The sequence below is a fragment of the Microcebus murinus genome, chromosome 2 (assembly GCF_040939455.1).
Source record: "Microcebus murinus isolate Inina chromosome 2, M.murinus_Inina_mat1.0, whole genome shotgun sequence".
Taxonomy (NCBI): Eukaryota; Metazoa; Chordata; class Mammalia; order Primates; family Cheirogaleidae; genus Microcebus; species Microcebus murinus.
In genome coordinates this window covers 2,558,908-2,581,731 of record NC_134105.1, presented here as the reverse complement: position 1 = coordinate 2,581,731, position 22,824 = coordinate 2,558,908, and the positions used below count along the sequence as shown (strand labels likewise).

Genomic DNA, 22,824 nt, shown 5'->3' with positions numbered 1-22,824 from the left:
GCCTCAGCCTCCCAAGTAGCTGGGACTACAGGCATGCGCCACCATGTCCGGCTAATTTTTTCTATATATATTAGTTGGCCAATGAATTTCTTTCTATTTATAGTAGAGACGGGGTCTCGCTCTTGCTCAGGCTGGTCTCGAACTCCTGACCTCCAGCAATCCGCCCACCTCGGCCTCCCAGAGTGCTAGGATTACAGGCGTGAGCCACCACGTTTTAAGGTGCTTAATTTTCTTTAATGGTTAAAGAAAAAAGGGTTGACTTATGAATAGAGCATTTAGTTCTCCAGGAAAATGGTGATCCCGTGAGTTTAGAGTTTATGGGTTGGAATGGTTGCTTAAAAGGTGATATCTTCAGCTACTTCCTCTTGTGTTTAGCTGTTTATACCTTTGAATCTTAGTGGTTTGTGACTTTTATTAGGTAGTTAAAAACTTGAGAAACTAAGTAAATCATATTCTTTTGACAATTTGTATTACACTCATTAATCTGACCTGATTGGTTGAATATATAGGAAACTATGGCACAGGGTCCCTATCGAGTCCAGTTAGCACTAGTACAGGAAAAAAAAATGTTCCATGTTATAGATTGAGCCTTTCACCTAAAAAAAATCCCAAAGGTCCAGTTGAGAATCTGTAGCCCTGATGATTTCTCGATAGTATCCTCCCTGTCTGTAAAGGACTACTTGTCATTATTGTTATTTTTATATACTGATAGCTGAATTAGGTACTCTATAATAGAGGTTGGCAAACGGCCTACTGCCTGTATTTATATAGCCCATGAGCTAAGAATGTCTTTTACATTTTTAATGGTTTTATAAAAATCAAAAGAAGACTAGTATTTTGTGGCATGTGATATTTATTAAGATATAAGGCCAGGCACAATGGCTCAAGCTTGTAATCCCAGCACTTTGGGAGGCCAAGGCAAGAGGATCACTTGAGGCCAAGAGTTGGAGACCAGCTTGAGTGACATAGTGAGATCCGGTTTCTACATTAAAAAAAATTGGTAGCATGTGCCTGTGATCCTAACTACTCCAGAGGCTGAGGCAGGAGGATCCCTTAAGCCCAGAAGTTTGAGGTTACAGTGAGCTGTGATCCCACCTCTGCATTCCAGCCTGGGCAACAAAGCAAGTCCCCATCTCTAAAAAAAAAAAGTTTTATTGGAGCACAGTGATGCTCATTTGTTTACACATTATGTGTGGCTGGTTTTGCACAACAGCAACAAAGTTGAGTAGTTTCAACAGTCCGTAAAGCCTAAAATATCTGCCCTTTACAAAGCAAGTTTGACCTCCTTGCCCTAGAAAGTAAAGTGAAAGGTGCTAGTTGCAGAAAAATAAACAAAATGCTTTAAAAAGTTTGTGGGCCAAGCACAGTGGCTCACGCTTGTAATCCTAGCACTTTGGGAGGCTGAGGTGGGAGAATTGGATCACTTAAGACCAGAAGGTTGAGACGAGCCTGGGCAACGTAATGAGACTCCATCTCCACACACAAAAAAAAAAAAAAAAAATGAATTAGCCAGGTGTGGTTGCATGCTACTCTGGAGGCTGAGGCAGGAGGATTGCTTCAACTTTTGAGGTTGAACTGAGCTATGTTGACACACTGCGCTCTAGCCCACACAATAGGGTCTCTGTCTCAAAGTAAATAATAAAAATTAAAAGTTTGTGATTTGGACTTGGTAGCAGAAGTTACTCGAAAAAGAAGTATTTTCCTCTAAAAAGGGAGGGAAGGAAGAGAAGTATATTCCTTTGTAAACCATTTTTATTTGAAAAATGTGGTTTAATAACAATAATAAGACATGAACCTGTAAGACCTAACCTATTCAATTAGTAGTTGTTGAAAAACATGTAACCTATTTGGTTTATCCACTGTTCCATCTCTGTCTTCCGCTTTACATGTTTGATCTTCTGTTAAAATTCAAACCTTGCTTTCATTCCTCTCAAACCTGTGACTTCTTATCTAAAAACATATTATATTATATAAGTGAAAATGATGTAAGTTGTATCCAAACCCCTGTTTGGCACAGAGAAGAGACCTATTCTGGTGCTGTGACTGGTCCATTTTCAAAAGGTTACTTCCTCGAAATGGAAGAAGAGAAGGTGGGCATCTGAACCACTCTCTGAAATAAGTGTCCTTGTCAACTCAGAATGACTTATCAGTCATTTTCCAGGACTGTTAATTCCATCAAGTGGTGGGTTGGTTGGCTCTTGAGCCCAGCGCTCTCCTTGGCTCACTGTGACTGTTTTGCCTTAGTCACTTTCTGTAGACTTGGATCAGCCCCAAGGGCTGTTGAGTCTCAAAAGTCAGTGGCTCGTTGGGAGTTTTCAATTATTTTGGCCTTGTTTAAAGAAACAGAAGAATGGTTGAAAACGTGATGACAATATTTTTAAACTTCTAAAGTCTAGTCTATCCTCTGAGGAATGAGTTGATTGTCAGTACAGAGTTAACACAGATATTCATCATTTAAAAAGTTGTCTTTGGCCGGGCGCTGTGGCTCACGCCTGTAATCCTAGCTCTTGGGAGGCCGAGGCGGGCGGATTGCTCAAGGTCAGGAGTTCAAAACCAGCCTGAGCAAGAGCGAGACCCCGTCTCTACTATAAATAGAAAGCAATTAATTGGCCAACTGATATATATATAAAAAAAAAAAAATTAGCTGGGCATGGTGGCGCATGCCTGTAGTCCCAGCTACCCGGGAGGCTGAGGCAGAAGGATCACTCGAGCCCAGGAGTTTGAGGTTGCTGTGAGCTAGGACGCCACGGCACTCACTCTAGCCTGGGCAACAAAGTGAGACTCTGTCTCAAAAAAAAAAAAAAAGTTGTCTTTGGGAAAGGAAATAAACCATAACATTATTCTGGAAATTTTAGCCCATAGACAAAAAAATCAAAGAGAGATAAAGATTGAAACAATGCAATGATGTGATTGCCTTTCTCTAAAGAGCCAGCTGAAAACTGGTCTAATGAGTTGAATGAGGTGGCCAATTAGGAGATACATATATATAAATCTGTTATTTCTGCCAGTGCTACCACCTTGAGCTTACCGTGGTCATTTCTTTGTGGGCTGTGTCACAGCCTTTCCTAACTGCCCTCCCTCTTTCTACCCTTGACCCTGCACAGCTGCCAGAGCGAGGCTGTGAGACTCAGGTCATACCAGGTCGTTCAGCTCAAAGCATCTGGTGACTTTGATTCCCTGTAGGCAGGGTGACCACACCACTCATCATTCAAACTAGGACATTTTAGAGAGAAAGGATATTTCAAAACTGAATTTCAAATATTTTTTGAAATATTTATTAACAAACACTGGTTTTAGGCCAGGCGTGGTGGCTCATGCTTGTAATCCTAGCACTCTGGGAGGCTGAGGCGGGAGGATCGCTCAAGGTCAGGAGTTCAAAGTCAGCCTGAGCAAGAGCGAGACCCCATCTCTACTAAAAATAGAAAGAAATTAATTGGCCAACTAAAAATATATAGAAAAACATTAGCTAGGCATGGTGGTGCATGCCTGTAGTCCCTGCTGCTCAGGAGGCTGAGGCAGGAGGATCACTTGAGCCCAGGAGTTTGAGGTTGCTGTGAGCTAGGCTGACGCCACGGCACTCTAGCCCAGGCAACAGAGTGAGACTGTCTCAAAAAAAGAAAATAACACACTGGTTTTATATCAGAGAAACTATAAAATAGTGTACTCAAAGACTTTAAAAGTAAAATATTTTCTTAAGAAAACATGTACCTACAGACATTAAAACAAATTTTTAAAATGTTGCTGATTATATGAACATTAAGAGTAGCATAAACAGAATCATTATTTTTGGCATACATTCGTACACTTTAACCAGTTCACCAGCCCTGTGTCTCCTGATATCAGTGTTCTGATGATGTCACCATGTAACAAACCACTCTAAAACTTAGTAGCTTGCAGCAGCAACTGATTTTCTTCCGGCCGTCTGGATTGACTGACATCTGCAGGCCGGCTGGACTAGGTGTGGACATCTCTCACACACCCCAGCTGCGGGGCGGGGACAGTCAGAAATGGCCTGGCAGCTCTCTGTCTCTCCACATGGCCTCTCCCCTGGCTAACCGAGGTTTCCTCACAACACAGCAGTCTCTGGGTAGTTGAACTTAACATGTATTAGGTAGCATCCCCCAACAGTATATTCCAGAAACCTAGAGGAAGCTGCAGAGCTTCTCTTGACTTGGTCTTGAAGTCGGCACCATCACCTCAGTACATTCTGTTGGACAAAAGCAAGTCTCGGAACTAGTTCAGAACTGGGGCGAGGACTCTCTGAGGGTGTGAGTACTCACAGGCATGATTCTTAGGGAGGCCTTCTTTGGATTCTAACTGCCACATGGTGTCAGTGCTATTTTTCTGAAAAATATATTTCCAGTATCTTTTTTTCCTTTCATAAATTTGCCTACCATCTTGATGAAAGTTGCATTTATATTCAGTAAATTTGAAATTTTTAACACATTTAATTGACTCTTTGTATATCATATTATTCTTAATTCAGAAAATACTCTCTCAATTCTAAATTTCTCCATTTTAGAACATATAAATATCTTGGCCCAAGCATTTGCACAGGTATTGTCTTTTTCAACTCCATTCAGGATAGTTTTCTCTGACTAATTTTTTTATACATTGTCTTTATTCATGATCTTTTGAATATTTCATCAAATTTAGATGCTATAGGCCGGGCATGGTTGCTCACACCTGTAATCTTAGCATTCTGAGAGGCAGAGGCAGGAAGATCACTGGAATTGAGCTCAGGAGTTCACAATAAAACCCCATCTGTACTAAAAAAGAAGAAAAGAAAAATGAGCCGGGCACAGTGATGCATGCCCATAGTCCCGGCTATTTAGGAAGCTGAGGCAAAAGGGTCGTGTGAGCCTAGGAGTTTGAAGTTTCAGTGAGTTATGATGACACCACTTCACTCTAGCCAGGGCAACAGCGAGACTCTGTCTCAAAAATAAATAAATAAATAAATAAATAAATAAATAAATAAGATGTTATAAAACTGTATACCTTTTCGGTTCCATTCCAGGACAGAATATAAATTTATCCAATTAAACATGACAGCTCCACCCAAGATTCTTACCAGAGATAAGATATTCAAAATGCCACTATGGAATTTTAAAATTATAAACTGAGCTCTTATTTAATTTGTTCAGTTTTTTTCCTCCTAAATAGACCAATTTCATAGTATTCTTGGTTACAAGCTTTATTTTCAGTGATTGCAATTTCTTAAATATTTTCAAAGCTGTGGGGATTTTTGTGCTTTTTTAAAAAGGGATTTCTACAAAGGCTTAAATATTATGAATACACAGTTGTTAATTTACTGTTGTGCTGCAGATATTTGTATTCAGAATCAGTGTCATCACAAAAATGTATTGGTTCTTTTACTCCGTGACTATTCAAAAATATTTGTAAATTTTGACAACTGCAGCTCCATTTTCCATGGGTAGAATATCACAGCTTTGTTTGACCCAATTAGGCATTAGGTGTGTACTACAACTAATTCTAAGAATCCTTCTGCTCCATTGGTTTCTTGATTCAATAAGAATATATTTTACCATGACACTATACTCCCCCAAAATTGGTATTTGAGTATTACCACACACACTCACACAAAAAAATACATTTACATTCAGGATGGAACTTTTCAGCTGAGCTTATAGTAGCATTTGTAATGTCAGGTGTTTCACTCCAACAGACATCAAGTGATTATTAGGATTAGTGGGTTTTCTGTCTGAAGCAACTGATGAACTGATAGAGAGCTAGCACCGTTAGCAGTTGTGAAGTTGTGCTAACAGCACAACCAGCACAGGACAGCTCACATTAAAGTTTGCATTACAAATCTTGGAAAGGAAGAGTTAGTGAAATTAACACTTGAGCCCAGGAGTTGGAGGTTGCTGTGAGCTAGGCTGATGCCACGGCACTCACTCTAGCCTGGGCAACAAAGCGAGACTCTGTCTCAAAAAAAAAAAAAAAGACTACACACCCTGCTCGTGGCAGTTCTCACGTGGCAGGTATTTTGGGCACCAGTTTCCACTGTGTTTAAAGCAGTCTCCTCAGGCTGAGACTGACCAACCACATGCTGCCTTCATACTCAACCCTGCGTCTTACCTGTTTGGTGGGGCCTTCAGCATTCGGGGGCAGCTGAAGCTCTGTCTCAAAAAAAAAAAAAGAGTTTTAAGGTAGTTTTGATGTAAGAGTATTTAGAGAAAAATGTTTAATCTATGTAGCTGGTTTCTAGGTTGCTTTATGCATTCGTGGGTCCTGTTTAGTCTCTGAAAATCAAATGTATAGATCTTTTATTAATGCCAACACTTTTGTGTTTGGCAGACTGGTTCTCCTAGTCAAATGATGCTTTGTAGCTCTGGAAGTCTGGTGCTCTGCAGTTTTTGGGTTGAACTGTGACATTCATGCTTTGTGGGCGTCATGGTGGAGTGTCCTACCTAAACCCAGTGTACCGTGGAATCAGATAACTTGAGCTCACTGTTGAAATGTAGCATTGTCTCTCATTCCCCAATCACCACCCTTCATGCTGACTGCTGCTTTTCTGCCCCAGGGAACGATCAGCGTTGGAGTAGATGCCACTGACCTTTTTGATCGCTATGATGAGGAGTATGAAGATGTATCCGGAAGTGGCTTTCCACAGATTGAAATTAATAAAATGCACATATCCCAGTCCATTGAGGTAAAGCACACAGACACCTCTCCGAGTACAGCAAGGGCTTGAGTTAATGAGGCGCAACACAGCAAGCAGCTGGAATGAGAGTCTGCTTAGGGTTTTTCTCATCTTTATTTATGAAAGGATGCAATTAGCAGCTTAAAAAAAAAAAAAGAGCTCCAGTTACAGCCTTGTGCATTACTGCTTTGCTGGCAGATTAGCCAGCGTGAGTGTGGGGCTGAGGGTGCTTCGCTTCCAAGGTCTCAGGTCTTTCCAGTTAGTTCATGGTGTGAGGAAGTCAAAGCACAGGTCATGGTGATATTAGGAGAGAAGGTAGACCTCCCTGGGTAATGCTAACAGCTGGTTTTAATTTCAAGGTAGACTTTATTAGGTGCAGCTCTGCACCCTGAGATTTGGGATGAAGAAAACATCACCTTTCTGCCCACTCGGCCGATGTGGCAAAGTCAGGCCGTTCTCCGTGAGGGTTCTAGTAGGTCTCTGCCTCCTCAGCTCATTCATTTATTCTCAGATACATCTGCCAACAACATGGAGTCTTAACTCAGGGAAACTTGCCCCTTCTTGGAGCTACCAGAGTCAGTTAATACAGCCATGGGAAGGTCTTCAGTCCCTTCCAGAACCCTGGTGGTAGGCGTGGACTGGAGAGGCCCAGACATCACACAGTGGGAAGGCACTTAGAGAAGGTGCTGTGCGAGCCAATTTCATTGGTACACTAAGAACCCAGCATTTAGCATTTAGCCCTATGTTTCCCCTTGGTGTTGTGAAATTTGGTCATTAAAGCTTTTGAAAAATATATTTACCTTCATGGCTACATGCAGTCCAAATAACAGAGTGAGAGAAGAGTAAAGCAGTTGAGACAATTACACATCCCTGTGGACTTCAGGACTGCAGTCGTCTGTACCTTTGGCCTTGTACTTACGATGAATTCCTTAGGCTGCTTTCACCGGCACTTCCTATTGCTTTGATTCCTTTATTACCAGCAAGTATCCTTTCCTAGGCACCCTTGACAGCTACAGACACGGCCATCCTCTCTGGAAGCCTCTCGACCCAGAACGGGAATGGAGGGGGCTCCATTAACTTTGCGCTCAGACGAGTCACATCCGCAAAGGGATGGGGAGAGGTAAGAGCGGCGATGGGCTGGGTTGTGCTGTCCATGCAGAGCCTTATTTCTGAACATTTACACTCTAAAAAATAACCCTCAAACAGACCCAGAGTTGGCCTCATTCTTGTGTAACAGGGTACCAAGTGTCAAACTTCCATAAGTTGACTGGCCACAAAAGAAAAATATGTCTTATTTCTAAGGAGTCCTGTCAGTATTCTAACAACTTAAAATTAGTGTAAAAAACAAGATTTCCTTTGAGATTCCAACTTCCAGAAATCCAACCTCTAGAAACTCAGCATCTTTGTTCCCTTTTCTGAGCAAAACCCTGTGAGTTAATGCTCTTCCTGCACAATGCAGAAGGCCTAAATGACTGGTGGTCATTTAGCAGCCACTTCTGCTCAGCAAATTGAGCTGCATCAAATTAACATTGAAGAGTTGCCTTGAAAGTCACCCAGACTGGTAAATGAGGCAGCGAGAATCGGCTGCAACTTCCCAGGCCATTCAAGTGTGGAAATGCTGGTGGGCTTTAACATCAGACCCCCCAGAACCATCTCCAGTCACTGGTGATACCTCCGGAGCAGAATGGAAATATGAAATCGTTGCCTGCGTGGTGGGGATCGGGCCACCTGACCGCAGCAGAGCTCTGCAGATGGGGCTCTGCTGCAGGGATGGGTGGGGAGCCTGGGTCAGGAAGTTGAGGATCAGAGGCTGACAGTTTTTTCTTTGGAGGGACCCCTTTCTGAAACATGTGCCGTTGAAACCTGGGCTTCTTTGAGTCTGACAGAGATCTCCGTTTGGCAAAAGTTAAGATGAAATATTAAGAATCTTCCACCCCTTTCTTTTAAAGCCCTGGCAAAAAGTATTGAATTAAATGAAGAAATCATAACTAGAGATGCATACCTGAGCCTGGGGTACTGCAACGAGATAAAAACACCACTAATACTTTCTTTTTCGTTTTCAAACAGTTGGAATTTGGAGCTGGAGACCTACAGGGGCCTTTATTTGGCCTCAAGCTGTTCCGCAATCTCACACCAAGATGGTAAATATAAGACATAGATCTTCTTCGGTGTTCTTTGTTGGTTTAGGAGACTAGAAATATGTATTCTTTTTATCACAGTCACCGGTGCTGTCTTGTCTGTCCTGCAAGGTTACTGAGCATGTCAGGCACTTGCAGTGCTGGCGTGAAGCCCAGGCAGCATGTGTGCGGGTGGGGAGAGCCCTGGATTGCAGGGAGCCTGATCCTGGTCCCCGCCCCAGCTAGGCTTCCCCCTCCGTGGTGTGCACTTCCCCACCTGTGCCACAAGGTGATGTCTGCAAAGTGCCTTCATGGGGAAGTAAGTTAGTGGTAAGGACTTGTGATCATTTCTTTGTCCCAGAGGATGTCAGACTGCCTAGTTATCAGGTCGATTGACATATGCCAGACATGCACAGCCTCTGCTTCCTGTCATCTCTTCTGCTGCTGTGATGTCACATTCCTAGAACTATACATTCCTGTCCCTTCTAGAATGACAGCAGAGTCCTTATTTCCCATATGGTGTGGGCAGGGTTGTCCGTGTGAGCCAGATAATAGAATTGGGTGGAAAGTAAAGAACATCTCTGTCCTCTGGGAGGAAGATATAGCTGAAGGAGTCCTAGAATGGGGTACATGTGTGATAAGAAAGTTATTATACTTCCGATGGGACGTGTATCTGCATGCTTGCCAGGATCTGCAGGGTACGACCCGGTCCCTGCCTGCCAGTCTGGTCATTCAGTGCACAGGGCATGGGGTAGGGCGTACAGGCAGGTTCACAGGTCAGTCTGACCCAGGGAGAGTGAGGGACGAGTGAGCGGGACCAAGAGGATGCGGCCTGAGGGGTGGATGGAGGCCTCAGCCAAAGCCACGCTCCAGGCAGAGCGCGAAGATGGAAAGGGGCTTGGGTCGTGCCACCTTCGGGGATCACCTGGGTACCGCTGTCAAATGTCTAAGAAGAGGACAGGAATTCGACTTCTAACCATACTCTCAGGAGATACAGTGTATTGTGTGTGTACACATGTCAGCGTTGTCCTGACCTTGTCTACTTAGAATTGTCACCTCAGTTGCTGGCTAGAAGCTGAATCAAGGCTGGGCACGGTGGCTCATGCCTGTAATCCTACCACTCTGGGAGGCCGAGGCGGGCAGATTGCTCGAGATCAGGAGTTCAAAATCAGCCTGAGCAAGAGCGAGACCCTATCTCTACTATAAATAGAAAGAAATTAATTGGCCAACTAATATATATAGAAAAATTAGCCGGGCATGGTGGCACATGCCTGTAGTCCCAGCTACTCGGGAGGCTGAGGCAGGAGGATTGCTTGAGCCCAGGAGTTGGAGGTTGCTGTGAGCTAGGCTGACGCCACGGCACTCTAGCCTGGGAAACAGAGTGAGACTCTGTCTCAAAAAAAAAAAAGAAAAGAAGCTGAATCAAGTCCTCCTAGGGAGGAGCCTGGGAATCTGTTTTTTTCAAGCAGCCCAGGTGATTCCTAAGGTCAGACAAGTTCTGGAGACACTTAGTTGAGGAAAACTTTCTGGCCATTTTCTGGTAGAGCTCAAGTGTCTGTTCACTGGGACTAGGTTCTGGAGCTGGCTGGTCATCCACTTTTCACAGGTTTGCAAATTGAATTTTGTTGTAGTCCCCAGAGTTTATTAGACCTGAGAGTGCAGATTTACAGGCAAAGACACTGATTGATTTGTAAACGAGAGTGTCAGTTCATCAATGTGCAGTGCCCAGACCAGCTACACGCGCCTGCTGTTCAGGACTCCCTGATCCTTGGCTTGCGTTACAGACCTTCCTCCGTTTACAGTGGGGCTGTGTCCTGATAAGCCATCGTAAGTCAAAAATATTTTGAGTTGAAAATGTATTTCATGCTCTGATAAACCTTTCATGATGTCGAAAAATCAGAAGTGGAACCATCATTAAGTGGGGACCGTCTATATTTGTGAGTCCAGGCTGCACTTGAAAGGTTGCTCATGGGAGCTGGGTGTGGTGGCTCACACCTGTAATCCCAGCAACTAGGGAGGCCACAGCGGCAGGATCGCTTGAGCCCGGGAGTTTGAGACCAGCCTGGGTGACATAGTAAGACCCCATCTCTTTTTTAAAAAAACGGTTGCTTGTTTGTGGAATCAGATTGACAAAGGCAGGCAGCCCTATGATGTGCCACTGATCCCCCTGCCCAGCTCATTTCTCCGCCAGGGTCTCTGTTTCTCTCTCTAGGACAGTGCTGGACAAAATGCTCGGTCTCCCTGATAACACAAGGACCTCATTTTACTTTGATTCTTTCAAATTACACTCTGTAACTTTCTCTCAGAATTCTAGGGGTGGCTTCTTCCCTCTCTCCTCCCCACTTGCCCCTCACCCCCAGTGTGGCTAGAGCAGAACAATGTAGCCATTTCCCAGTGTGACTTGAGTGTGGAATAAATGAGAGAAAATGTTGGGTCGGGGCCCTGTGGAGAGTGGAGAGTTAGTTCATTCGTTTGGCCTTGGGAAGTTACTGGAATGAGTAAAGGAGTGATCAGGATAAGAGTTATATTTATTGTTATTTTAACGACAAAAGCATCATCTCCAGAGCTTAGAAAGGAGAGAAAGAAACTAATCTCAGGCAATTCTGTGAGTGCTGGTCTGTTTACTAGAGAAAGCAGCTGTTTATTCACCTTGCATGAAGTCCTGTGAGTTCCTTTGTTAGTGAAATGAAATACCCCTCTTTAACCAGAAGATGGTGCAGGACTCCCTTGGAAACAAACTGCAGAGGCCCTTCCCAGAACCGGTTTCCTGTGCTCACTTTGCCGGTAACTTCAGTCAGTAGTACACACTGTGGATGTACAGCAGAACCACATGGGCGGTTTTCTAAAAATACACTGATGCCTGGGCCCCCGCTCAGGAATTCTGATTTAATTGGTCTAGGGAGTGCTCTTGATAAGTAGTTCTCAAACTCTGCTGCACGTTTGAATCTTCTGGGAGACTTTTCAGCCTATACCAAAGATAGCAGAATGCCTGGGGGAGGAGCCAGCGCCAGTGTTATTCTTAGACCAGCCAGGTGATTCCACTGTGCAGCAAAGTCTAGGAACCACTGCCCCGGGCTACCTCATTTGAAAACCTCCCCAGGTGATTCTGACTTGCTGCAGGATTGCTTCTACTGGCTGAGGACTGCAGGCGTCCAGGTGCCCCTTTGGTTGTAGTTAAAGTTGGAGTGGATTGGGGCGGGTCTCCAGGGAGGATTGCTAGAAGGATCTGCCGGTTGCCCTCCCTCTTCCTCGTATGGGTGGAGGTCTGGTCTCCAGCCTTTCCTTGCTGGCAGCTGGCCCAGGAATTCATGAGCAAGATCCTAGCCTGGCAGAAGGTGACAAAGAACAACTAAGAGCAGGTGCCATCCAAGACCCTTTCTCTCTCTGTGTGCCCCCCCAGCTTTGTGACGACAAACTGTGCTCTGCAGTTTTCATCCCGTGGAATCCGACCTGGCCTTACCACTGTCCTAGCTCGGAACCTGGACAAGAACACCGTGGGCTACCTGCAGTGGCGATGGGGTATCCAGTCGGCCATGAACACTAGCATCGTCCGGGACACTAAAACCAGCCACTTCACTGTGGCCCTGCAGGTGAGCCAAGGAGCTGCCATCTCCTGAGGACAGAGCTCCAGGCACTCAGTCAGGTACCCCGCTCAGTTATAAGTACCCATGGAACCCCGAGGGACAGGCTCTGGTCGTCCACACTCACCCTCAGGAGTGATGCGTTGGAAGCTTCACAGAGTGTTGAAATAATGTTCTCAGGCACCCAGGGTAGCTGTGTTCAGATTATCCTAAAGCAAAATGACATTGTAACATCTGGGGGGAGAAGCCCACAGAATTCAGGTGGGAGCGCTGGTTGGCAAATGAAGCCCTAAAGCAAAATCGTGCACTCAGATGCCACCCTGGCCGGGCAGTGAGTGAAGGAGGCCAGGCAAGAGCTAATGAATGAGAGGCCACTCCTCAAAGGCCACTCTTACCAACTGCTACCACTAGGGGCATAGGAGCAATGTTGCCAGAGTTTTTATTTTTCATGAGAAACTAAAAAACTGGGTTTGGTTTTGTTTGTTTTTTGAGACAGAGTCTACTCTGTTGCCTGGGCTAGAGTGCTGTGGCGTCAGCCTAGCTCACAGCAACCTCAAACTCCTGGGCTCAAGTGATCCTCCTGCCTCAGTCTCCCAAGTAGCTGGGACTACAGGCATGCACCACATGCCCGGCTAATTTTTTCTATATATTTTTAGTTGGCCAATTAATTTCTTTCTAATTTTAGTAGAGATGGAGTCTCGCTCTTGCTCGAGCTGGTTTCGAACTCCTGACCATGAGCAATCCTCTTGCCTTGGCCTCCCACAGTGCTAGGATTACAGGCATGAACCACAGCACCCAGCCTAAAAAACTGGGTTTTTATGTGCAGTCTCCCAGTTTCTAAATACTGGCTACTAGGAAATTTTCACATACTTTGTGCAGCTGCCAGATCATGGCTGCTTCCTTAAAGGCCTGCAGAGTAGATGCCCAGAGCTGGTGGGCGGGTGGCTGGCCCCCCAGCCTGCCCACAGAGTTGCACATACGTGTACCCTGTCTCCTCAGCTGGGGATCCCTCACTCCTTCGCACTGATCAGCTACCAGCACAAGTTCCAGGATGACGACCAGACTCGCGTGAAAGGATCCCTCAAGTAAGTGCTAGCCTGGCTAACACGCAGGCATGCTGGTCTGCGTGGGTGATTCCCGGGGCGGACCCAGTTGGCATAAGGCGCCCGCTCGTGTGAATGTCTTTGTGTGTGTGTGGCGTTTCTATGTGGCTTCCTATGGGGACGCTGTGGGGATTTAACACTCTGCAGTCCCAGCCCTTGAGAACTCGAGATTCGAATGGAAGACCTGGACCATGGGTGTCCCAGCTTTGTTCTATTAATGACCGAGGGCACTGGACATGAATCCGCTCCCTGTGGGTGGTGGGAGTAGGATGGGGACCCAGTCTCTTCTCAAGTGACAGCTGCCCGTGGGGTGGGGAATGAGGAGGACAAAGGTGGTAACTGCAGTCTGCTCCCTGCAGGGCAGGCTTCTTTGGAACCATAGTGGAGTACGGAGCCGAGAGGAAGATCTCCAGGCACAGCGTCCTGGGTGCAGCTGTCAGCGTTGGAGTCCCACAGGGTGTTTCCCTCAAAGTCAAGTAAGTTGAGCTCGGATCTTTCCAGCCAGGGAATGTCTGGCAGCTTCACCCAGCTGGGCTGAACTCAGTTAAGGGTGAAATAGCCTTTGCCTTGTAAGTTTGTTCTCAGAGATACAGTTGCTTCTATCTTTGGTGCATAAGCAAATGTCAAGGAGTAGAGATCCAATATTGAGTCAGTGAAGTCTGAAGCTCTGTCCCTTAGCCGTGCACGGGCCCTCCCTGATGTCACTGGATGGTGGCCGGGGCAGCCCACACCCACTTAAGACACAGCATCAGTTCATGCCTCTCCCCAGAGGGTTTCCGTCAGCACACACCCTTGCTCCCCCCGCTCCATGTTGGGTCACTGCCCTCCTCTCTCCTTAGTTCTTCAAAAGACTTGTCTGTATTCACTCGCGATCATTTCACTTCTCTCTCAACCCACTTCAGTCAGGCTCTCTTCCCCAGCCCTCTCCAGAAACCGCCTTTCTCATCATCAGTGGGGCGCCCTCCCTCACATGTCAGATCAGAGGGTTTCTTTTTTTTTTCTTTTTTCCTTTTTAAGAGACAGGATCTAACCCTGTCACCTCAGCTGGAGTGCAGTGGCCTGATCATAGCTCCCTGCAGGCTCCAACTCCAGGGCTCAAGGGATCCTCCTGCCTCTGCTTCTCAAGGAGCTGGGACTGCAGGCATGCGCACCACTGTGCCCAGCTGATTTTTTTTTTTTTTTTTTTTTTGAGACAGAGTCTCACTCTGTTTCCCGGGCTAAAGTGCCGTGGCATCAGCCTAGCTCACAGCAACCTCAAACTCCTGGGCTTAAGCGATCCTCCTGCCTCAGCCTCCTGAGTAGCTGGGACTACAGGCAAGTGCCACCATGCCCGGCTAATTTTTTCCATATATTTTTAGTTGGCCAATTAATTTCTTTCTATTTTTAGTAGAGACAGGGTCTCACTCTTGCTCAGGCTGGTTTTGAACTCCTGAGCTTGAGCGATCCTCCCACCTCGGCCTCCCAGAGTGCTAGGGTTATAGGCATGAGCCACTGCACCTGGCTGGCCCAAGGAACTTTCTTCAGCTTTCTTATAGCTGTAAGTCTGCCAGTGATGCCCTCTTGGTAATCTTTAACCAGAAAATGTCTTTGTTTTGCCTTTATTCTGCTTTTATTTTTGTTAGTTTATTATGTTTTATCTACATACATTATATATATATATATATGTATGTTACATATATATGGGTTGTTTTGGGGGGGTTGTTTTTTTGTTTGTTTGTTTGTTTTTTTGTTTTTTTGGAGACAGAGTCTCACTTTGTTGCCCAGGCTAGAGTGAGTGCCGTGGCGTCAGCTTAGCTCACAGCAACCTCAAACTCCTGGACTCAAGCAATCCTTCTGCCTCAGCCTCCCGAGTAGCTGGGACCACAGGCATGCGCCACCATGCCCAGCTAATTTTTTCTATATATATTAGTTTGCCAATTAATTTCTTTCTATTTATAGTAGAGACGGGTCTCGCTCTTGCTCAAGTTGGTTTCGAACTCCTGAGCTCAAACGATCCGCCCACCTCGGCCTCCCAGAGAGCTAGGATTACAGGCGTGAGCCACTGCGCCCAGCCGGGGGGTTGCTTTTTTTAAGAGACAGGGTCTCACTCTTTCACACAAGCTGGAGTACAGAGGCCCAATCATAGCTTACTTTAACTCTGAGTTCTTGGGCTCAAGCAGTCCTCCCACCTCAGCCTCCTGACTAGCTAGGACTACAGGGGGCATGCACCACCACATCCAGCTAATTTTTTTATGTTTTATAGAGACAGAGTCTAGCTATGTTGCCCAGGCTGGTCTTGAACTCCTGGCCTCATGCAGTCCTCCTGCCTAGGCCTCCTAAAGTGCTGGAATTATAAGCATGAGCCACTGCAACTGGCCTGGCATCTTTTTCATTCTTTATAAGCATATTTTCATATACGGGGTTTTTTTTGTTTGTTTTGGGGTTTTTTTTTGTTTGTTTGTTTGAGACAGAGTCTCGCTTTGTTGCCCAGTCTAGAGTGAGTGCCATGGCATCAGTCTAGCTCACAGCAACCTCAAACTCCTGGGTTCAAGCAATCCTGCTGCCTCAGCCTCCCGAGTAGCTGGGATTACAGGCATGCACCACCATGCCCGGCTAATTTATATATATATATATATATATATATATATATATATATTAGTTGGCCAATTAATTTGTTTCAATTTATAATAGAGACAGGGTCTTGCTCTTGCTCAGGCTGGTTTCAAACTCCTGACCTTGAGCAATCCGCCTGCCTCGTCCTGCCAGAGTGCTAGGATTACAGGCATGACCCACCGGGGCAGCCCATATACACCCATATATGTGTGTGTGTGTGTATAGAAAGTAGTTTGTATTATATACTGAGTATTATGAATGATATATTTTAGAATGTATGGTAGAAACTCTATATTCTTTTGTTTCTACAAAAGGTATTGATTTTTCATTTTAGAAGGCAGTCAGCTGGGCTGAACTCAAACTGCAAACTCAGACTCACCTGTGGTAGCTACAGCACAAAACCTCAGTAGATTTTAGCTTTAGCTGGGCCCCTTGACAGATCAGGGGTCGGCTGGAGATCTGTGCCACATTCATATACACAGTTTGGTGCTCCCCATCTCTGGCTTTCTTTGTGGGGACTGTTCTCCTTTCTGGCTGCTATGGTTATCCCAAACTCTGAGCTCTGGTTCTTCAATCTAATATGACTGCAAGAGTCCTTCCAAGTTTTAGCCAGCCCAGATGGTGCTGACTGAGACTTACTCTCAGGCTAAAAGCTGTTTAAAAAAAAAAAATCCAGGACACTTGCCAGTCTCGTTCCATCCGTCTAAGTTTCAGCCTCCTTCAGTGTTTGCTGCCTTGCAGCATCTCTTCCATACACTGAAGCCACTGCGGCCTGTATGTGATCCAGAGTTTACAGACTGGTCCAATAGGAGCTACGCAGCCATTACTGGAAGCAGAACCTCCGTAACTTGCTAACAAACTTATTTCAAACACATCAGTTAAAGATCGATTCTCTCCAGGACACCTGGAAGAGTGTCCATTCCCATCTTCTAGGGCCTCTGACACAATAGGGGTCATTTACTCTGGCAAAGCATTAGTTTGTTGTATTGACCTCTGACCTTAAGGTCACCAGGCAGTGGGACCATTCTTCTGTCACATATGTCAAATCCAGCAGCCAAACTTTAGGGAACCAACAAAGGGGAGTGGATTATGAGACAAGCAGACTTCTGGGCTCCTCTTCACTTGTGTTCTGCAGATCTGAGAGAGATTTTCCTGGGACTGACACCCCCGTTACCCTTTCCTGGGAAACCCAACTCATCCTGGGTGTTCTGTGTTTCCCCCGCCCAGGTTAAACAGGGCCAGTCAGACGTACTTCTTCCCCGTCCATCTGACGGATCAGCTTCTGCCCAGCGCTGTGTTCTACGCCACCGTTGGGCCTCTCGTGGTCTACTTTGCTATGCACCGTCTGATCATCAAACCCTACCTCAGGGCTCAGAAAGAGAAGTGAGTTTATGGCGTGTCATGGGAATGTCAGTAAACCCTGTGCTTCAGTTTCCTCATCTTTAAAATGCAAATAATAATAGAATCTACCCAGTAGGGTTGTTAGGAAAATTAAATTAACTGATACATGTAAAGTGCTTAGCACAGTATCTGGGCCATGCAGAGTACTCGGTGAATGTTAACTGTGTTTTCCTCATCAGTAGTAGGACCGATGTTATCCCTTCATCTGTCATTCCTACTTTCAGAAAGGACTAGAGTTGGCTTATAAAATTGTTAAGACTAAACCATGACCACAAGAAGTAAAAAGTTTTCCTTTTTTCTCATTCTAATCCTTTCTTTCCTGGCCCTGAGTTTCAAAGGAATGGTTTCTGGGTTCTTATATAAGGGACATGCATTAACTATAGTCTTGGAAGTCACAGAAATGCAGTTTATTTTGCAGTTTTCTATAACCCACTGGGGTATAACATTAAATCTAAACTCTCAGAGCAACTCTACAGAAAACTGAGGGGTGGTTTAGGTTTGTTACTTTTTAATGATCTAATTTAATAAAGCATTATACTTAGAGAATCTCAGAGAAAGGAGGAAGATATCCTCCTCTGGACTCCTCTAGCCTATGAATTACTATAATTACTATAATCCTAATTTCCCCAGAGGCTTGAGGCTTGGAACAGAGACGGTGCTGGGTCCAATCTTCTGATGGGAGAGGTGTGTGCTGACCCAGGGCCCTGTACTTTGCAGTAGGGAAGTGTATCTATGTGTCTAAAGTCGTATTCGTTTTTCCTATCACCGAAAGTATTGTTTAATAATCCCAGAAGGTTACTGGAATCTCCTGAGATTCTTTCAGGTTGGGTCTTCTTTCCAGTGGATGACCTGCAGGCTCCGGGAGGCAGAGCCATCCAGGGACAAAATGAGAGCTGCAGGCCTGTGACTAGCAGACTTGCCTGAGACTGTCTTGGAAGTATTTTTTAAACTTCTAGAACTAGAAATCCAGTGAGATCACAGACTGTTTGCTGGGCTCAGGTCCAAACAAGGGGCCCTGTTGGCGCACTGCTGGGCAACACCATGCTAACGTGTGGATTGTGTTCTTCTCGCGTAAGGGAGTTGGAGAAGCAAAGGGAAAGTGCCGCCTCCGACATTCTGCAGAAGAAGCAGGAGGCAGAAGCCGCTGTGAGTACTCTGTCGGCGCTGCCCCGCCAGGCCTCTGCCTCTCTTGACCTCTGGGAGTCTTCCCGCTGCTTGTGCGGGACACAGGGTGCAGCAGATGCTCCCGCCTGCTCTAGCCCACTCAGTGCACGCTGGGGCTGTGTGCGAAACGCTGCACACCCTGCGTGCTGGTCTCGGACCTGAGTTTTTGGGCTTTTCTTCCCCAACGGCTTCATTCACCATTTTAGTCTTCATATTGTTTCCAGGACGCAAGGCTGGGAACTTCAGTCCCTGTCCTAAAGATTACACACAGTTAGCCTCAGTAGGCTTAACAAGGGTTTTTAAAAAGTAGTGGGTATCGTCCTCTGTTTCTGCCTTTTACAGGCCATGAGGGAACAGAGATGTCCTGAGTAGATGGCAGCCACCCTGTCAGGGTCTCTGTGGTCACAAGGGCCGAAGGACGCAAGGCTGGGAACTTCAGTCCCTGTCCTAAAGATTACACACAGCCTCAGTAGGCTTAACAAGGGTTTTTAAAAAGTAGTGGGTATCGTCCTCTGTTTCTGCCTTTTACAGGCCATGAGGGAACAGAGATGTCCTGAGTAGATGGCAGCCACCCTGTCAGGGTCTCTGTGGTCACAAGGGCCGAAATGCGCATACAGCACCCAGGCAGATGGCCTGAAGCAGGCCATGGGCTGTGTGCGCAGCCCAGCAAGTATGTGGCCATCTGAGGGGACAGTACAGCTCTGCCTGGCAGAACGGTGCCATGGGAGAATATAAGTCCTTTCTCAAGGGGAGCCGGAGTCCAGCTTCTCATGTGAAACCTATTTTTAAATGCTGACAACGTACTCAGTATGACTATAGTGGGTCAGTGGAGCCTGCCCACCCATTCATGACCCCTAGAAGGGGGACTAAGAGGATCTTGCTCCCACTGGGGTCACAGGTGGGGCTTGTGGCATTTCAGGTGCATCTTTACCTGCTGACCCCTAGCTGTCTACTCTGGGACTAAGGGTTTCAAAGCGAGCCAGTTGGGGAGCCATGTTCTTGGGGTGTCCTGCTCTGTCCCCTAACCCTGAGCAGGTGTGTTGGCGTAGACATGGGCTACATGTTTGTGGCCCTCTTAACAAAGAGGTAGAACAACCCCCTGGGGCCCTCACAGTGGTCACCCTCGTTCTTTGGCAGGTCCGGTTGATGCAGGAATCTGTCCGAAGGATAATCGAGGCAGAGGAGTCCAGAATGGGTGAGGAGGCTTGTCCTCTCGTGGGCCAGGGTGGGTGCTGGGAGCCTGCAGCCGCTCAGGGCGCGTGCCTGCCTCTGGCTGACCGAGTGTGTCCTCAGGGCTCATCATCTTAAACGCCTGGTATGGGAAGTTTGTCAACGACAGGAGCAGGAAAAGCGAGAAGGTGAAAGTGATCGACGTGACTGTGCCCCTGCAGTGCCTGGTGAAGGACTCGAAGCTCATCCTCACAGAGGCCTCCAAGGTACCACATGCCAGCCGCCACGGGCCACGTGCTCACAAGATCCAGACAGACAGAGGGAGCTGGGGGTGTAGGTTCAGGCCGACAGGGACGGTCATGGCCCCTTACCGTGGAATCTTTCATGTTGCCAACACGCAGTGTCCACATGGAGTGTTTACTCTGTTCATCCATCCATCCACACAACAAGCACTTACTGAGCCCCTGCTGTATGCCGGGCACAGCACAAACAGAACACGCACCTGCCTTCGTGGCATCGGCATTCTATTTGCTTTTGCCTTATTCCAGAAACAGTGCGAGGTCACTTGTAATGTGTAAGTCTCGCCTCTGGAGCCTGGAGTGTGGAGTGTGGACCATCCCGAACTAGCACGCAGGTTCGCTGAGGCGAAGCACTCCTGGCTCCCTGAAGACGTCGTCCAGCGTCTCTGTCTCGGCAGGGCGTCTGTGAAGATAGGTGTCTGTTTACCGTGAGGATGGGGCCTCTATTGAGAGGCACATCTAGGACGACACGGGCAACATTTTGAGAATCTCATTTCTTTTTCTTCAAGCTTCAAAATTTGCATCTTCCATGCTGCACCCGAGGAGGTAGTAGGGAGGAGTTCATGCTGGGTCTCGAACTGTCTTTAGAGTAACAATCTGTTGGTTGCAGGCTGGGCTGCCCGGGTTTTATGACCCGTGTGTGGGTGAAGAGAAGAACCTGAAAGTGCTTTATCAGTTCCGAGGTGTCCTGCATCAGGTGATGGTGCTGGACAGTGAGGCCCTTCGGATACCAAAGCAGTGTGAGTAGCTGTCCCTTTGCAGTCACCTGCCGCGGGCAGAGACATCAGAGTAGTTGCTCAGCATGTGGGCTGATGACCACCGTCCCTCGATTGTCCACTGGGATTTGGGAGGCCAACTGATTGGGCTTCATGACTTGCTCAGAGCCCCTGATTTGTGCTCTGAGGAGGGGACTTTAGCCTTCACAGTGGAATCAGAGTGAGCTGTTTGCTTGTCCACTGCAGCTTTGCTCGCTGGGCAGGAAAGCAAACCTCCATGTTCCAGAAGCAGTTGATTCTGGCCAGTGTGTGCTCTGCCCAGTCACGGGCCCAGACAGCTGCTGGTCCATCCGGATGACGCTGCACCCCTAAGTATTAATAGAAAGGAGCGTGGAAACGGTCACCTTCTGATAGCCTGTGTCTGTCTTGTCTTTTACAGCTCACAGGATCGACACGGATGGATAAACTGCTTGAGAACCAGATATTTGAAAGGCTGCAAAAAATCTTGTCCTGGGAGTCTACAAATTTGGAAGCAGGGAGAAAACCCAGACATCAGATGTTTTTATTTTCTATTATTCCTATAAAAGGCGATACCGTATCAATTATGTGAAAGAACATGCAGACACCTCAGCTTTTGTGGGTGCTGTGGGTAGGACCGAGGCAGCCCCACCCTGGACCAGACCCCAGCATGGCCCACGGCTGTGTTCCCAAGGATCATGTTCCTGGAGGGACGGGCCCTGGCCCCCTACTCTCCCAGGTCCCCCAGGGTCTTCAGCATGTGTGCTGGCTGCAGCCACCGCCCACATCTAGGACTGTGAACTCCTAACATCACACTGAACTCGGGAAACAAATGGAGAGGCAGGCGGGCGTTCCCACATGCCGAGGCCTCCAGATCAAGGGAGCATCTGTTTGGTCGACTTCCCAGAAACCACCTTTTTCTGCTGAAATATTACTAAGTGAATCTGGAAAGGATTGTGGGTTTATAAAACTGCTTTTTATCTGAGAACAAACGGGTTTGGAAAATTAGTCTCTTTTTTCCCGCTCCCAGAGCTTTTCAGATCATTCCACCAGCCCCTGGTTAGGGACAGCATGGTGTAACTCCTGGTCCCTGGGCCCATCCCTGTCATGGGTTGCTTCCTGTATCCCTGTGGGAAAACGCCCTGCTGCCCGCACATGTGACCTGATCTGCGTCCCTCTGTCCCCGCCCCACGAGGCGCAGCCTGGTCCGCCTATGCCCACCCGCCTCCAGAACACAGTGCTGGGACCAGGAGAGGTTCGCAGGGACAGGCCAAGCATTGGGTGAGGGGAGCGATGAGACTGCAGGTCTGGCACACCAAACCAAGGTATGGACAGCAGCACTGGCCTGTGGCATCCAACAGGTGTCACCGCTGCTCCCCACTCCTGGCAGGGCCTGTCCCTGCACACACAGACGCCCTTTCAGGATGTCTGTGCTCCAGGAGCCTCTCTGCACCTGCGCACTCTGGATGCAGAACGTCGTGGTGTCAGCAGGCCCCTACCTTAAGCAGTTACCTGAAGAGCTGAGGCCTGCTGCCTGGGTCCTGGAAGCGGCAGTGGTCACTCCCTCTTGCTGACAGCTCCGAGCAGGTACTACAAGGCCGGCGGCCGCGACAGCTGCTCTGGCCTCCAGCAGCCCTGAGCTGTTGCTAACACCAGGCTTCACTCCCTGGCACTGGTATCAGAATAATAGCCAAGAACCTCCTCCTTCCAGTTTCTAACAGCAGTTCAGGTGGTCCAATTCTGTAATAATTTATCTCCATCTTTAAAAAGTTTCTCTGCCCCACTGACAGCCACAAGACGGACCGTGTTGCATGAGCTGACTTGATGTGGCCCGGGCGCCCTCTGTGGCAGGCGGTTCTTTTGGGCACCAATCTCTGTTTTGTTCGAAGTTGTACGGAAGGCACTCTCCTACCACAATAAACCTTTCCTGAAAGCTGAGGATAGTATTTTTCAGTTTATCTGTGTGTTCTGCCACAGCCCCCCAAGTAGCTGGGACACA

The 22,824-nt window shown here is 47.1% G+C and overlaps 1 protein-coding gene across 1 annotated transcript in view; it reads left to right on the top strand.

The window, feature by feature from the left end:
- Nucleotides 1–22,763, top strand: part of DNAJC11 (DnaJ heat shock protein family (Hsp40) member C11) — a 66,373-nt gene extending 43,610 nt beyond the window's left edge. The window contains exons 5-16 of the mRNA XM_012791517.2: nt 6,545–6,673; nt 7,662–7,784; nt 8,732–8,805; nt 12,182–12,371; nt 13,362–13,447; nt 13,825–13,941; nt 17,285–17,440; nt 18,535–18,604; nt 19,760–19,817; nt 19,916–20,058; nt 20,702–20,831; nt 21,247–22,763. Of these exons, the coding sequence (XP_012646971.1) occupies nt 6,545–6,673; nt 7,662–7,784; nt 8,732–8,805; nt 12,182–12,371; nt 13,362–13,447; nt 13,825–13,941; nt 17,285–17,440; nt 18,535–18,604; nt 19,760–19,817; nt 19,916–20,058; nt 20,702–20,831; nt 21,247–21,272 (1,302 nt within the window). The 3' untranslated portion in view covers nt 21,273–22,763. The remainder of the gene's footprint in view (nt 1–6,544; nt 6,674–7,661; nt 7,785–8,731; nt 8,806–12,181; nt 12,372–13,361; nt 13,448–13,824; nt 13,942–17,284; nt 17,441–18,534; nt 18,605–19,759; nt 19,818–19,915; nt 20,059–20,701; nt 20,832–21,246) is intronic.
- The last annotated feature ends 61 nt before the right edge of the window (nt 22,764–22,824 follow it).